Source organism: Dermacentor albipictus, chromosome 1 (assembly GCF_038994185.2).
Source record: "Dermacentor albipictus isolate Rhodes 1998 colony chromosome 1, USDA_Dalb.pri_finalv2, whole genome shotgun sequence".
Classification (NCBI taxonomy): domain Eukaryota; kingdom Metazoa; phylum Arthropoda; class Arachnida; order Ixodida; family Ixodidae; genus Dermacentor; species Dermacentor albipictus.
The window spans coordinates 509,848,500-509,865,590 of NC_091821.1; the positions used below are offsets into that span (position 1 = coordinate 509,848,500).

The 17,091-nt window shown below is 43.0% G+C and overlaps 1 protein-coding gene across 3 annotated transcripts in view; it reads left to right on the plus strand.

Annotated features, from left to right (window-relative positions):
* Positions 1 to 17,091, plus strand: part of LOC135913374 (chitinase-3-like protein 2) — a 303,766-nt gene that overhangs the window by 76,164 nt on the left and 210,511 nt on the right. For all 3 annotated transcript variants that reach the window (XM_065445972.2, XM_070532609.1, XM_070532610.1), the window contains exon 4: positions 9,531 to 9,757. In XM_065445972.2, the coding sequence (XP_065302044.1) occupies positions 9,531 to 9,757 (227 nt within the window). The remainder of the gene's footprint in view (positions 1 to 9,530; positions 9,758 to 17,091) is intronic.

A 17,091-nucleotide genomic window follows, 5' to 3' on the forward strand; every position in this document is an offset into this window, starting at 1 on the left:
GACAGCAAAACACAATGAACAAAACATAATCGTTTGATTTGGGCGCCGCATCAAAAGGAACGGTTTTCTTTAAAATCAAGAAAGGAAAATATTAATAGCAGAATGCCGGGCTTTGATGAGAATCGTCCTATATTCATTATTGAGCATTTGACAAGGTAAGCAGTTACTAAGTGCTGCGAAACAAAGGAAGAATGAGGTTTGCTGGAAATATGTCTGGACCACTGGAGGGAAAGTACTCGCAAGGCGCAACGAAACATCTCTCATTCTGCATATTTTCAGCACTGAGGATATCAGCAAGCTGATAACATAACATTTAGCTTTATTTCGTGAGAATAACTCTTATTGGGTTTAAGTACAGATATGGCTTTAGTCTATAAATCTTTATATCATGATTACGTTTCATTTGCAAATATATCTGCGGGTTTACAGAAACATATTTCAATCTTTCATTTAAACGTCGAAAGCATAAGTAATAAGCAAGATAAAATTGAATAATTGCTCCCACATACCAACACTAATCCCGATATTCTTCTCTTTACTGAAACATGGTTATCTGGTAAGGACTAAAGCCCCTCCATCCACGCGCCACCGCCGCTTTCTTAAATAGCGACATCTGCCTTTTCCCCTCACACCAAATCCGGTTCCGGCATTTCCGCTTCCAGCATGTCTGGTTTTAAGATTTCCGGTTCCGGCGTTTACGTTTACGGTAGGTTGGCGGTACTTAACCTGGTCGGCGGTGGCGCGTGGATGTAGGGGCTTTAGTAAGGACTACCCCCTCCGGCTCAAAAACTACGGGCATCACGTACTAAACCGTACCTACGCAAGAGGTGGCGGTCTAGCAGCATATGTACGAAATAATCTAAACTCGGAGAAAATTGCAGACTTCTCTCTAATTAATCCCAACGTTGAATGCCTCCCTATTCGTCTTCAAGCAGAAACGTTTTCAGTAGTCTACAGACCAGCCTGTGGTAACAAAAAAAAGTTATTTTCCTTTGTGGACAAGCTGCTAGCTTATCTCAGCGCCACCAGCAAAATGTTTGCCATACTAGGTAATTCCAACATAGATATGATGGCTCAATATACAATAACACCAGACTATAATCAGCTGCTTTACTCTTACGCATGCTCGAATATTATAACCTTGCCAACACGAGTTACAGCACACAGCCAAACCTTATATTTGTCTGCATCACTAATGTACGTGTTTCCTGTGCGACTGCTGGTGTCATGTCCTGTGATATAAGCGATTATCTTCCAATCTTTTGTTTTCTGCCTTGTTCACAGAAATACAAGCAAAATGCGCCGATACATTTCTACTGCCTCAAAGATGCAACGACGCTAGCCTAGGCCGCTATTTTGTAGCGATGCCTTATGCCATATTCTATGCTATTCTTATCACCCACCACACACGGCCGCCCGATCCCGTTTGATAATGTGGGCAGATCGTCGCTCTGACCACTGGCAAAGCGCGAAAAGTCTGAAAAAGAATAGAATCGGAAAAGGCATCGCTGTAAAATACCGGCCCTATTTTCGCTCTCTTATTCGGAAAAAAAACTGGGAATCTTAACTGAAAGTGACCCGAATAAGGGCATACAATTGATTTTTCGATAAACTAATCGCTTGCTACGATATAGCCTTCCCACAGCATGGTGCTACAAAATGACCCAAAAAATTAAAAAGCCATGGATAGATGTAGTTCTTTTTACAAAAATCAAAAATCAAAATAAAATGTACCATATACATTTCTTAAAACACGAGACATGATTGAATTATCCAAATTCAAGGAGTACCGTAGGCAAATAACTTCAGAAATAAAACAAGGCAAAAGAAAAATATTATAAGAACTTGTTCTCGCGCATATATACGAATCCAAAGAAAGGTATGGCTGGAAATTAAGAAAATATCTGGAGGAAAGGCTAGCCCTCAAGACCTACAAATAGATTCGGTTAACGGCACCCTTCAGGTGAAGAAGCCGTCTCCATCCTGAACATTCGCTTTGTTCAGTGCTGCAACAACATTTCTGCAGCAGATCCACAAGAGATAGGGCATGCTGTTCTGAAACCGAGTCTGCGAAATTCTTTAGTGTTATTTCCGGCGACACCAAGCGAAGTAGAAAGCGTGATAAAAACTTTAGATCAGACAGTGCTGCAGGTTTCGACGGTATCATGGCATCTCCTCTAAAGTATATGTCTGACATCACCTCTAATGTGTTAGCTCATATTATTAATAAAATGTTTTAGTCCGGAATTTTTACTAGCAAACTTAAGATAGCCATAGTTTGCGCGGTTCATAAAGGTTGTGCTGACCATAGTGTAAACAACTTCCGACCTATATCAATACTGCCTCTTTTTTTCAAAACTTTTTGAAACTGTTTTAAACGCTCGACTACAGGGTTTCTTGAGGAAATATACTATTATTAGTACGGCGCAGTACGGATTTCAAAAAAATAAATCATGTGAGGATGCGCTCTTAAATATAAAACATCAAATACTGCAAAATATAGAAAACCGTTTATACACGGTAGGCTTATTTCTGGACCTACGTAAGGCTTTTGACAGCGTAAATCATGGTATACTTCTGTGCAAGCTTTATGACTATGGTATACGTGGTGCAGCATTAGAGTTAATGAGAAGCTACTTAACGGATCGTTACCAGTTTGTTTCATATAATCAGGCCACTTCCTCACTTCTCAAAATACAGAATGGCGTGCCACAAGGATCCATACTTGGTCCTATATTATTTAATCTATATATCAATGACCTTCCTAACATTTCTTCCTCACCTAATATCATCATGTACGCAGACGATACTAATCTTTTCTTTGCAAATTCTTCCTTGCAATGCATACAAAAAGAAATAAATGATTATTTAAATTTATTGTCTTAATGGCTGTACATCAACAAACTACAATTGAATGTCAACAAAACCAAATATATAATATTTATACCGATAAATAAGCCATTGCCTGTTAATATAACTGTTCTATTTCAAGCAAAGAGGCTAGAACAAGTAACAACGCAAAAGTTTTAGGGGGTATGGTTTCAAGAGAACCTCTCCTGGGCCAATCATGTCAATAATCTTAGCAATGATCTTAGCAAAGTAGTATGCTGTATGTATAAAATTGGTGATCTAATACCATTATGGCTAAAGGAAGTAACATACTACGCCCTTTTTTACTCGAAGCTGACTTATTATGTCTTGGTTTGGGGAACAACTACAGCAAAAAATTACGATAACTTATTGAGCTTGCAAAAACGAGTAGTCCCAATTATTGAATACTACCATGGTAGGCCGCGTGACTTACCCACACACAATCTCTTCGACAAACATTTACTGATCCAAGCAAATCAAGTATTTTATTATAGATTACTCTTACATATAAAAAAACACAGGCTCCATGTAGTCAGCATACCCACTTCTCCTCGATACCCATTACGTTTTCAAATCAGAAAAATACCAATCACCCGCACTAACTGTGGACGTCAGGATATAAAATATCAAATACCAAGGATTCTAAACATCGTTGAGCAAAAAACTGATTTCTATGCACCTCATTTTAAGCAATGTATAAAAAACCTTCTTATACCGAATCAAGTTATTTATACATAAAATGCTATCGCATTAAAATAAGAATTTCTTTGCATTATATATGTATGCCTTAATCTGCGTTGTAATGTGAATGTACAAACAAAGAAAAATTGAAGCATAACTGTTTTTTCACATAGTCATTGTATAATGTACACATTATCTTGTTTATTTGTATTTTCTACATCCTACTTGCTCGTTTCTTGTTATATTTGCTTTTTTCGTACATTGAATCATCATGTAAGCCGAACGCGCTTAGGAGCAAGAGCCCCTGTCAGGCCATATGGCCTTTAGCTCTTGTTTCCTGTTTCTGTATTGAAGAAAGAAATGAACTTCAAACCCCAGCCTAAATAGGGAAGAGGCAGTAACTCTGAGAAAATACAAACCAACAGCCTATCCACGGTATCCTATTGCACCGAATCTCACCTTCTAAGCATTCATACTTCTGCACGAACTGCAATGTCGTAGGCACCCTATGCCGTAAGGTATAGATATGTGTAAAAAAAAATGGCACCGTAGACAGCCCAACACAAACCGACGAGTGGTGGGAGGCCAAGCTATCAGACTCGGACTCGAAGAGACAGCGGAGCCTCATCGAACGGGAGGTGGCTGTTGTCCGCAGTTGCCTTGCATAACGAGGCCATCCGCCTAAGGCGCGGACTCCGCTTGTTCAGAATAAAATTCATCTTTCTTTTTTTAAAAAGGAAGCCGTAAATATATTTGCTCTGTATCTCGACGCCATTCAAGTTGACTAAACTGTACCCGCGCTTCGGCCGCGTTGACAATGAGTTGGAATGCCAGATGAGGCTCGACAAACTTAATGTGAAATGCGCGATTGGCATTGTATTGTTAAATACTGCTATCGTGGGGGAAGAGCCATGTAGGTGGAACTCGACGCTGCGTCAATGACTGAACATGGGAGCATATCCTTAAGAAACAAAAGTTATGTGCACTTAGCTGCCAACTATCGCGCTCGCTGCAAGTGCAAACCAGTGTTTCGCGAGGTGAAGACACTGATAATGACTAGTGAAACGTTGGCGTGAGTGTTGATGGAGGGCTTTGTTTTAAGAAAAGACGCATGAAGTGCATTAGCGGCACTCGGGTTTATATTTTTGAGAACCAGATACAGCTCTCCGACACGTTGGTATTGTAATGCTGCACAGTGGCGTAGCCAGAAATTTCGTTCGTGGGGGGCTCAGTTTGCAGCTCGGCCTCCCCATTATAATTTAGTCGAGGGATATATATCCGTCATTCAACAACCTTGTTTACATTTGCGTACATATGCAACGACCAGGGGAAAATCTCAATGACGCTGTCCTTTGTTAGAATGTATTGAGCAGGAGCAGCTGTCACCGGTTGTGTATTGCGAGTAATTGCTCGGAAATTATAGTCGCAACAGAGAGCACATATAAAAAGCAGGAGTTCTGCAAAACATACGAGGGCGAGTCAAATGAAAGTGAGCCAATGCGAATATATGAGAAACGGGGTACTTTATTTAAAAGTAGTCACCATCAGTATTTAGACACTTGTCCTACTAACGAGTCGCGTGATTCCCGTCTCATAAAACTCCTTGGGTTGCTGCCTCAAAAATCTGTAAATGACTACACGTCATCTTCCGACACGAATGTGATTCCCTTGAGCAGTTTTTTTCACATTTTACCAAATGTGGAAGACGCAAGGCAACAGGTCTGGGCTGCATGAGGGATGTTGAAGCGTTTCCCACTTGCACTTTGCCAGTTTTGTATTAACCACATCAGCGACGTGGGAACGGGCAATGTCGTGAAGCAAGATGTCCCCAATGCTCAATTTTCCACGTCGTTTGTTCTTGATTGCGACACGCAGCCGATACGACCTTTCACAATATCTGAAACGATTTAGAGTTTCTCCAGGTTTAGAAAATTCGATCAATAATGGCCCCTAACGATCTAAAAAGAAGTCAACATGACGGTCCTTGTTTTCCTTGGGAATGGTGAATTCAAATGTTTCCACTGTAAGCTTTGCCGTAGTGTTTCAGGCTAGTAGTAGCGGCACCACGAGTCATCCCCGGTCACAATTGCAGACAAAAAGTCGTCACCCTCATCTGGGGTTCTTTGACGTGCACCTAAATATAAGTACACCGGTGTTTTCGCATTTCGCCTCCATCGAAATGCAGCCGCCGTGACCGGGATTCGATCCCGCAAACTCGTGCTCAGCAGCCTAAGACCATAGCCACTGAGCAACCACGGCATTTTTAATTGTGTCGGGGGGTGATTGCACGGTGGCTTTGGCCCGGCCATGGATCTTCTTTGTAACTTTCATGTCCTTCTTTGAACAGTTGGCTACAACGCTTCGCAGTGGCCAATGAAACGAAATGTTCAACGTATACGGCAGCCATACGGCGAATAATTTCTTTTTGGGAAACATCTTCATTTGTCAGAAACCTCACTACATCAAGCTGTCCAACTTTTGGAGTGTCCATTATGCCACGCAACCATGTTCAACCCAGTGTATGAGAGCATTAAAGAACATTTAACCTCACCTCTGCATGTCACTTGTAAATGAAATGCGTATGTGCTACGCGCATGCCTCAAAAATAATGAACCGAACCATTATTGCGCGGGGTGAAGATACAGCTTGATACAGGGCAAAAAATTGCCACTGGAAACAAAGTTCACTGCGCATATACACAAAACCTTGCAACAAGATATTAAAATATACGTATAAGTCTCCAATAAATCTACGTACCTAAGAAAAAGTCACTGTATATAATGCGTCAAACAAGGCAGATTAGCTGGTTGCGCAACCACAGATTCACAGATCACCCCCCCCCCTCCCTCTACTCCCAATATATATCGCGTGCGACGGAAGGCGGCGCGCTTCCTCCCCGGTTTTCTCTCTTGCGCACACAAGACTCATCGTCGGCTCACCCCCTCCCCCTTCCCCCCCACGATTTCATTCGCACATAGAGCATGCGGCGCGTGGTCAAGATGTTATCGCCCTTGGCCTTTATTTACACGGAACATGCGGGCAACAGCAGGAATGCGCCTGGAGTCTTCATATAGCTGCTATCGCAATAATATAATAGTATCCTGCAACTGAAGCGTCCCGTGGCCCATTACTTTCCGCAAAAGAAGTAACAAAATAGAACTTTCACCATGCGACAATTCGCTGCGCCGCAACAATGACTTCCTTTTTTTTCTTTTGTGGGGCGGGGGGCGGCGAAATAGAATAACGCAAAGGAAAGCATGTTGGCTACAATCGAATGCCTACTTTGGGCAACTAGTGTGGCTACCGAAGGAATATCGAAGAAAACGTGTGTCGCTTGGTCCACAGAAACCCATACGCATAATGCTCGGTATCCTACACCGGCGAGACAAAATTTTCCGGAGAGGTTGCGCTCAAGCGAACTCGTTGCAATCCGTCGAGTCGCCGCAGTGCTGGCGGCGAGCGACTATGCATTGTTTCTTTTTCTCGTCTGCTAGCCAGAAAGCGTCCAAAACTCTGCCAGGCGAAAATGCAGTCGGCCAGAGAAAAGGAACGCGCATCCAAGTGCGTAGCGCGGTTGTCGATGCAGCACGAGAAAAACGCATGCGCTCTGGCTGGATCGGCAGCCCGCGGGTTACGAGAACAAAAGAAAAAAAAGAAGAGAAAGGGGCTCAATGTATCCTCGCGGATAAAAGTCTAGGTAGAAAAATAAATAAGAACTTAGTTACAATGGTGGATTTAGTGTCTTGACATGGATGCTTTGGCGCAGGTGGAAAAAAAAACGTTCATATTCTTTTCTGTGACCTGACGGCGCAAATGAACCACCACAATGCTTTGTCTCATCGGACCTCGCTGCGTGCTTTGTCAACTTGTCTGATAGTATGTTGATTTGGCTTGTCTCGTTGTATGGCCCGATAGAGGACTTTACAAAAGTCGATGCACCTTTGGCGTCAAATGTTTACAACAGCATTAAACCCACAAAGTTCTGTAATTGAAAATCTAAAGCACAACTTCGGAAATGTCAATGCACCTTTCGCATCAAAATGTTATGAAACTTTATACCCACAAAGTTTCAGAACTGAAATCCAAGCGCTCCGTAGATTCCGCGGCCTCCGCGAGATGCCGAGACGAGCCCGCTCGCCATCAAAACGCCCTTGAAATTTTGTGCTCGGTGGGGCTCCTTACGTTACGATATGTGACTCCCGATGCATGGGCGTGGCCGCGAAATCCAGCCCGATTTCGCAATGTTCGCGCTTAAATGTCTTTTCGAGCGTGAATTAAGGACATTCTAGACAAAATTGAGCATGCTTTCCGGCGCCGGGAGTTGGTTTGGTTGGCGGCGCATGACAGCACGAAAACATTTCGGGGGGGGGGGGGGGGGCTGAAGCCCCATAAGCCCCTCCCCCCCCCCCTGGCTACGCCCCTGATGCTGCAGTGACGGTCAAGAACACAGTAGCAAAACGGTCTATCACGAAACTAACGTTTTATTCGGCGAACCTTTGCCCAAAAAGACGAGTAACAGTCAAGAACAACGACAGCGGCGAGCGATCGTTGAAACCAGCGGCGCAAACCCGTCGGCTTGTACTGATGACTCCTCTTCAGTGGAGCCAACTCAATCACTGGTGTCCGCGTGCCCTCCAGAAAGTGCCAAAAAATTCGAGTCGAGAATACACTCAGATTGCATAAGGTTCGGTGGCAACAAGGAACGCATAGAACCGTCGATAACATTCGAGCAACTTACGATGCATGCAGGAGTGTCCTGTGCAGGCCGATTACGCTGACCATCTGTTAACCGGTGCAGAGCGGTCATCGAAGGAAGATTAACAAGTATGCGTATCACAGTGACTGCAGGGCTAATATACGAATACGGACGCTTCGCGCCAGTTCTCTTCCTTCGTAATTCTTTGTTTCATTGTCGTGTAGCTACAGATCTGTTCGTGTTCCACCAACGCACACTATCAATAACTTTTACTGTTCACACGCTAACACTTTTAGCGAAGTTTTAATTGAACACAACTGCTTATTATTGTTAAAATACTGGGCAATAAAATGCGGTAACGTTTCCAAAGCAGATGTGTCGATTTCCGCGTGCTCTGTTGGCCGATAAAAGTGAGAAATATAACGGTACCAATCTAGCTTTTATTTCTAATAAAAACCTCCTGACCCAGTAAGTATACTCGACTTGGTTTCGGCGTTCTTGATCTGATTTGCTAAATGAATGATTCCTTTTAAATGTTTACGTTAACTTCATATGTGTGTTTCCAGCCTTTGCATAAGCTAGGAGCACTTCACAGAAAAGTGCGAAAATCTTTTCTTTGAAATGTTAATTTTCTATTTACTTTCTATTAGCGTATTTTCCCGTTTATACAAAGATACTATGCTGATGCATAGTAAATCTTTAAATACCGGTGCAACACCGTCAGTTTTGAGCTGTATTTTCCTGCCCCTTGCTGTCAAATCCAGGGGCAGCCTATCCGTCAAACTGTTCACTGTAGCATCTTTTTACGTGGCTTATCCTTTTCTTCCTATATAGAGCAAGGAAACGACGCACTGAGAGATTTATCACCCGCCATGGTTACTTGGTATCTGTGGTGTTGGGCTGCTAAGCACCAGGTCATGGGATCGAAACCCCGCCATGACGGTTGCATTTCTATGGGGGCGACATGCGAAAACACCCGCGTACATAGATTGAGGTGCACGCTAAAGAACCCCAGGAGGTCCACATTTCCGGAGTCCCCCACCATAGCGTGCCTGATAATTAGAAAATGGTTTTGAATGTAAAACCCCATAATTTATTATTAGACATTTATCGAACACGGCAGGCAGTATAGCGCTATGCACGCTTATGAACCGCACATTATTAACCTGTTCATTGTCAAGTTATATTTTGTAGAGTTGACTTCCTCCACCTAAAAAGTGTCTGCATGGATGCGGACACTACCTTCGCCAGGTGTTCATTCAACTCACCCGACGTGGCGCAGACCGCAGGCACCGGTACTACGAGATGAAACGCATCTGCTACTACCTGCTTCCCCGGGAAGGTGGTGCCACCTATCGCTCATCGCGGCTGAGCCCTGATGCGCTCGACGACAGCCTGTGCACGCACGTTGTGGTTGGCGGACTGGTAGTGTCACGTGAGGGACGAATGGTTCCCATGCTTCCAAAGCACGAGGACGTCATCGCCAAATTATCGGGCACCAAGCTCAAGGTAAGCGCCACGAAAAGGGCTAAACATGTTGTCTCTATTTGAGAAACGCAGGAGCCAAGATCGATGATTAGGAGTGTCGCTAACCAGGCCATATTTAACACTGCTTAAAAAAAATAGCTTCTTTGTGAAGGGGCCGCTATGTGCCCTCATTGTCATCGTCAAGTGTGCTACAGACAATTGTCTCTCTTGAAACAGAATATCGGCAGAGCCCATTTCACGACAACTATCTATGCTAATGCGTTTAGCGTCAATCATTATTTTCACAGTGCATTGATAGGGAAGAGCACAGTAACAAAAACCCTGTGCCACCAAGCTAACTCGTTATACGGCGAAGTTGCGCCCTTTAAACCAAGTGACATTCGAAGCACAGCGATAGCCGCGAGCACAGTCCGCGATGGTCGAAAATCTCACCTGCGGCATCGGTAATTTATGCATGAGTAGTTGAACCATCCCCCGTTAGCGTTGATGTTCGCGTAAGTTCTAGAATTTACAGCACCACTCTCGTCGGGCACAGAATCTTTTTTACACAAGGCTTGGCGACAACACACACAACAGATGGAACCGTCTGCAAGAACCCGGAAGCTTGTCACACTTGCAGACTTGTCGTGCCACGAGCCATACCGTACAAGTTTTGTCAGCCGGTGAGAAGCGCTCCCCGGAGAAACGTAAGTGCGCGTTTCTCTACAGGGGCACAACCTGCTGCAGCCGTCGAAACAAGCTTTTTATGAGGCGTCCACTGCGGCTCGACTCCTCATTCGCATTTCGACCATGACGATGCTTTATTCGCATCCCCTTTGAATCGGGGCTGTGAGTCACCGAGCCTGCTTGATTTATTCGGGTGTGCAGTACATGCTTTCTCATTCTAGCATATTTCTATACATCTCCTTAATCTTCCAACGCGATAGCTTAAGGGGCCAAGCGTCACGAAGAGTCCGTTGTTGGCGTCGGTAGCGTTGTCCGTTAGCGAAAAAATATCCATATATATTTCGGTATATGTTTGTACCGCGCCTGAAATGACATGCGACATATGTGCGTTACACTGCCACGCCATTTAATCACTGAAGTTGCTCGTCGTATATATATATATATATATATATATATATATATATATATATTCTTCACAAAGTTATTCTTTAGAATTTTAAGAATGACATCTCGCAAACGGATGCCATGAAACAAAACACCGACAACGCATGCTTTTTATGTTACATTTATTAACTGTGACTTAAATAATAAAAGTGGGAACCAATAGCAGAAATCTGAAAATGATGTAAATATTTTATGTGCACTTCCTCCGAATTCGCCCACGCAAGAAGCCGCATTTCTCACAGATAGGTCAGATTCGTGCATGATTCCTCACCAGTGTTTCCAGGTAAACATTACGGTTGCATAAGTTGCAGTTGCCGGGAAGCGTGAGGAGGAGTCAGGGACATTTCAATTCAAGATTCAAGATTCAAGATTCATTTATTTCTCCAAGAGAAAAAGGCCGGGGACAAAAAGCTGCCTTGAAGCAGCTTGACGGGGTCCGGGGCCCATTTACAAAATGGCAGCAGTGAAGAGAAAAAAAAAAGTACAATTTGACATACATCATGAAATCAAGGAACACAATGCAGAATTTCAATTAAGCTTAATGCAATACAAAATAAAAATTCAAATATACAATGCACTGAGAAGTAATAAAAAAAAGCATAATACAGCGTTATAACAGAAACAAAGAGTAAAACGTAATTGCATTTCAACATTACGATATAATATATCAAGTTCAAACAATACATAGCAGCATTTCTTTTTATACAATGGAAAAAAAACACTATTAGCCTAATTTGGGTTTGAACCCACCACATGCTCAAAAAATTGCTGAACAATTGTTTTTCTGTTTAGGTTCATATTTTCTGTGTACCATTTGTGTGTGTTAAGGGTGTTCGGAACCAGGAAATGCAACATTTGGGAGCCATACGTCGTGCGAAGTCGGGGTAGATGCCATTTCTCTTTGCATCTGGTGCTTGTATTAGTGTGCGTTTGTGTCACCGATGAGAGTTGGATTATGAACTTAGTCCGAGGCAAGCTGAAGTTATTCAAGGCGCGAAGAATGGTAAATGGCACCAGATGATGAATGGGCGATATTCCATGTTTAATAAACAGTGGTCTGGTGTGAGCCAGGTAATCTGAGCCAGAAACTATGCGGATAGCTTTCTTTTGCAAAAGTAGTAGTTGGTTTAGATGCACGCGAGCCGCAGTTCCCCACACAAGATGGCAGTAGCTTATTTGAGAGTGAAATAATGAATGATATATTAATTTTTTAACTTTCACGGGAAACAAGTCGCGACCTCGTGAAAGAGCTCCTATAGATTTCGACAAGCTTAAGGAAAGATGACGGAAGTGATCAGCCCATTTAAGATGTTCGTCAAATATTACGCCAAGAGATTTATATTTACTTACGATTTCGATAGCGTAGTCTCCAATAAGCAGTGGGATTGATATGGTTACTTTACGATTTATCGAACGAAAAATAACCGCCTTTGTTTTATTATGATTAATATTTAAACTGTTTACATGTGACCAGTTATGGAGGCTTTCCAATATGACGTTCGCTTCAAAGAGGAGTTCATTCGATGAGTTTCCAGATAAAAATAAACTAGTGTCGTCGGCATATATTATAAATTCCGCCTTCTTGGAAATATGAACGAGATCGTTTATATATACGTTAAAGAGGAACGGACCTAAGATACTGCCCTGCGGTACTCCGCATCTTATATACTCAAAACTGGAGCTACAACCATCAACACATACGGATTGCTGCCGTTTTTCAAGATACGACTTTATCAACTTAAGCGGATTGCCTCTTATACCGTATGCATAAAGTTTATCTATAAGAATGTTGTGATTAATGCAGTCAAATGCTTTGCTGAAATCGACAAAAATGCCTAATGTTAGAAGTTTATTTTCAATGTTTTGCAAAATTAGTTCTTTTTGTTTAAGTAGCGCAGATTCCGTAGATAAGCCTTGTCTAAAACCAAATTGGGAATCTGTAAAAAGGCGATTATTGTTAAAGTAAATTTCCAAACGCTTAAGCAAAATTTTTTCTAGTGGTTTCGAGAAAATTGGCAGAATCGATATTGGCCGATAGTTGCCCATGTCCTGTGTCGTCCCAGATTTATGGATAACAATCACTTTGGCTAGCTTTAGTCTGTCTGGGAAGGCAGATGAAGATATCGACAGGTTAAATATATACGATAAGTGAGGTGCAAGAAGATCAGCTACAAATTTTATTGGTTTTACTGACAGACCGTCTGCGTCAAGGCTGGAGCTATTCTTTAAGGCCATTAGTGTAGCAAAAACTTCGCATGAGTCCGTAGGGTGGAGAAAAAAAGAGTCAGGTGTCTGTACAGAAATTCGGCAGGTAGCATCTTTGTTGTAGTCCGTTTTTGGGAGACCAATAAAATGTTTGTTAAAGCTATCCGCTAGTTCAGTACCCATTAAGGTTACACCGTTCATTGTAAGACATCCTATAGAATTGGAGGGCTTGGACGTGTTAAGGACTGCGTTTATTGTTTTCCAAACTAATTTTGCATCACAGCGACCGTCTTTCTCAAATATATTCGTATAATATTCCTTACGCGCCTTCCGCAACTCGCTGTTTAATTTATTTCTGAACTGTTTGAAGGCAGTCAGATCGGCCAAATCTCGGCTGGATAAAAATTTTTGAAACATCTTGTCTTTCTTTTTTATCTGTTTGTAAAGAGGCGGCGTAATCCATGGTTTTCTCATTTTTTTAGATTGGCGCTTTGTGGACCACGGGAAACATGCATCATATATTTCACGAAATTTATTTATAAATATATTGTACGCTTCATCTGCACTGTTATTAGTATAAATTTCGGACCAGTCAGCACTGTTTATAATTTCTCTGAATTTATTAAGATTTGTGTCATTAATTGACTGATAGGTAGTAAGGGCTCTTCTAGTGAAAGTTGAAAGTTTTTGAACAACCGACACAAAAATTGGACAGTGGTCGCTAAGGTCGGACGACATTGTACCAGCGTATTCGACAGTAGTGTCTGCATTCACGACGTATAAATCTATAGTTGTCTGGCTGGAAGCCGTAATTCTTGTGGGAGACACTATTACGTTTGTAAAACCATTGGATTCAATTATGTTGGCAAGACTAAGTGACGTGTAATTATCTTCAGCTATATTTATATTGAAATCGCCACCCATGAGCACTATATAACGGTTACTAGAACAGAATTCTAGAAATTTGTTTGCATAATTGAGAAACTGGTCACTGTTCCCGCTCGGGGGCCTATACACTACCGATAAGATTTGATGCTTATGACGTAATGTGAGAACTTCATAGTCATTTGTTATAACTGTAAATTCATCAACAAGCTCGAATGCGTAACAAGATTTAATATAAACTGCCAGGCCGCCCCCGCGGGTCCCTCTGTTCAAGAAAAAGCGCGAGAATGATTCCATCGAAATGAGATCATTTTCTTGTGCGCACCATGTTTCAGTAAACATAAAACAATCAAAAGATACCGGAAGATCATGTATCAGCTGATCTAGTTGTTCGTGTTTATGCCTCATTGAGTGAATGTTTAAATGCAACGCTGAGAACAAGCCTTTCTTTTTCATACTAGATCCCAGTTCACAGGGGCAAACACGTTCAAAATACCGATTGACTGTCATCAAGAAATGATAAGAAGACTAAAGTACGTGACCATATGGAAAATGGTTGGCAAACGCAACATGTGCAACTGCAAGGCCGAGTTCTTGCTGACATATGCAGATATCCCTGGTACAGTAACAAATAACCACGTGGGACTGTTAATTTGTACGATATAAACTTGGGCAATCAAACTGGATGCTTCATCATGACTGAAACTGTTTAGTGCCACAAGCTTAAGCACGGGGACACAACAACGTAACATGACGCAATTCGTTTTTGGTATAATATACTCACAAGGGATGTACGAGGGTATAACAAAACTTCTACAGAATAAACATGTCGCACTGCAAGTGCGCTTGGTTTCAGAAACATAGACATGCGACATATTTTCAAACGTTACCATTTCTGAGCCAGTGACACCTTTTGCTTTAGTCATTATCTGATGACGCAGTGAGCCTCGCAATGTCCTCTCTGCATGCAATTCTGATTGTGGGCGTATCGTCGGTTTGACGAGCAAAAATTTTACCATTGCGCACCCAAACATGCTTCCATTTGGCTTGGCGCTTCTGCGCAGTTGCCTCGCCCAGAATGCGCTTGAGTTCAGGGCAAAGGTGCTCATTAACAAAAATTCGCCTGTCAGAACCAAAACCAATGTCAGAGCATACCAATTTCGCAGCGCGCGCTTTGTGAAGAAAAGCGTCACGCACCTGCCTCCGATTGAACTGCACAAGTATATTTTTTACTGCCGAGTTTGCTGTCGGGACGCGGTGAATTACGTCAATGTCAGTTGGCAAAATAGAGGCATTCACTTTTGCTGCAATTCTACCTATTATCTCAGTTAGGTTCTCTGGCATGTTGCAAGGAACACCTTTAATTTCAACATTTGTGTTTCGAGAGTATTGTTCAGCATGCAGGAGACGACTTTCATGAGCCTTCAACTGCTGTGCAAGGTCACTGCACCGACTTTCAAGTTGAACGTTCGCGTCTTTCAGTTGTTTGTTCTCCACTTTCATTCTATCATACTCTTTACTAATGAACGTCAGGCTATTCTTCACCTCCCTCATTTCTTTCCGAAAATCTCTCTCGAATGTATCTCTAAAATCTTTGAACTCTGCATGAAGTTCATGTTTCAGTTCCACGAAAAGAGCCCTGATTTCTTTAGACATTGCAATGCAAAATACACCGTGGCAGCAGCAGCAACAGCAGGAAACCAAACGAAAAAATAAATTCAGTAAAGCAGTACAGCACAGACCTGCGTGGAAGAAGCACACGATTGTGAGTACGTCGTCGCTGTTTTCCGTTGCCGCTGCTGCCAAAGTGAACCTTGAGCGGGAGCGCTCGCAGCTTTTGTAGTAGTCTTCTCCTCGAAGAGCCAATGGGAATTACTGTCCGGGTTACGTCACAGGCCTCCAGCAGCACGTGTCATACGGCCAGGTGACGAAACTTTGCTGATATGACGAGCTAGGTGATCAGCTATGTTAGGCCGCAGAAGATTGATGTAGAACAGGCCTGCGTGGAAGAAGCACACGATTGTGAGTACGTCGTCGCTGTTTTCCGTTGCCGCTGCTGCCAAAGTGAACCTTGAGCGGGAGCGCTCGCAGCTTTTGTAGTAGTCTTCTCCTCGAAGAGCCAATGGGAATTACTGTCCGGGTTACGTCACAGGCCTCCAGCAGCACGTGTCATACGGCCAGGTGACGAAACTTTGCTGATATGACGAGCTAGGTGATCAGCTATGTTAGGCCGCAGAAGATTGATGTAGAACAGGCCTGCGTGGAAGAAGCACACGATTGTGAGTACGTCGTCGCTGTTTTCCGTTGCCGCTGCTGCCAAAGTCTATCGCCTTCTACTCTTAACTCTCTAATGACGAGACATGTAAATACCGAAAAATATTTGTTTGCTATCTAAATATGCAAAACATATCATCAATAAACATATTTCAGAAAAAGAAAAAAAATATTTTGCGAAACATTTTTCAGCAATAGGGGGAAAACCCCAGGCTGGAAACTGGAAGTGGCTCCCCCTCAAGCCTCCTATGGCTTCTTTTTCCATTTGTATAGACAGCTCTCATCATATGGGCACCACTGGTGTAGGAAGGAAGGAAGGAAATCAACTTTATTCAGGTCCTGCAGGCCACGAGAGCTTTGGGTTCTCATGGAGTGGGCGTCTCCCACGACGGAACCGGGAGGTTGAGTTTCCTGGCGGCATCGTGGACCTGCTGGACGGCCCAGAGTTAAGAAGCGAGTTCCTCGCTCCGGATTGCTTCTTCAAACTTGCGCTTGTCCTGTTCGTAGTTTACGTGAGCTTGCGAGCACGGCCAGAATAAATGATATACGTTAAGGGATGTATTGCAATTGGTGCAATGAGACTTGTCGTAGAGCTCAGGCATGTAATGGTGTAATCTGTTTTGAGTGGGGTATGTGTCTGTTTGTAGCATTCTGAGTGTAACCCCTTGAGCTCGAGTGAGCGTGCGGTGTGGCGTGCTATACTGTCTGCGTTGCAGATAGTAGTGTTTAGTGATTTCATTGTATGTAGTGGGCGCGTCCTTATTCTCCGAGTGGTTGGGTGAAGCCGCGCGGTCTGTAAGCGCGCGCGCAGCCTCGTGTGCCGCCTCGTTAAGGTTGGGGACGTCGCCGATCTTTGGTCCTAAGTGTGCCGGGAACCAGTA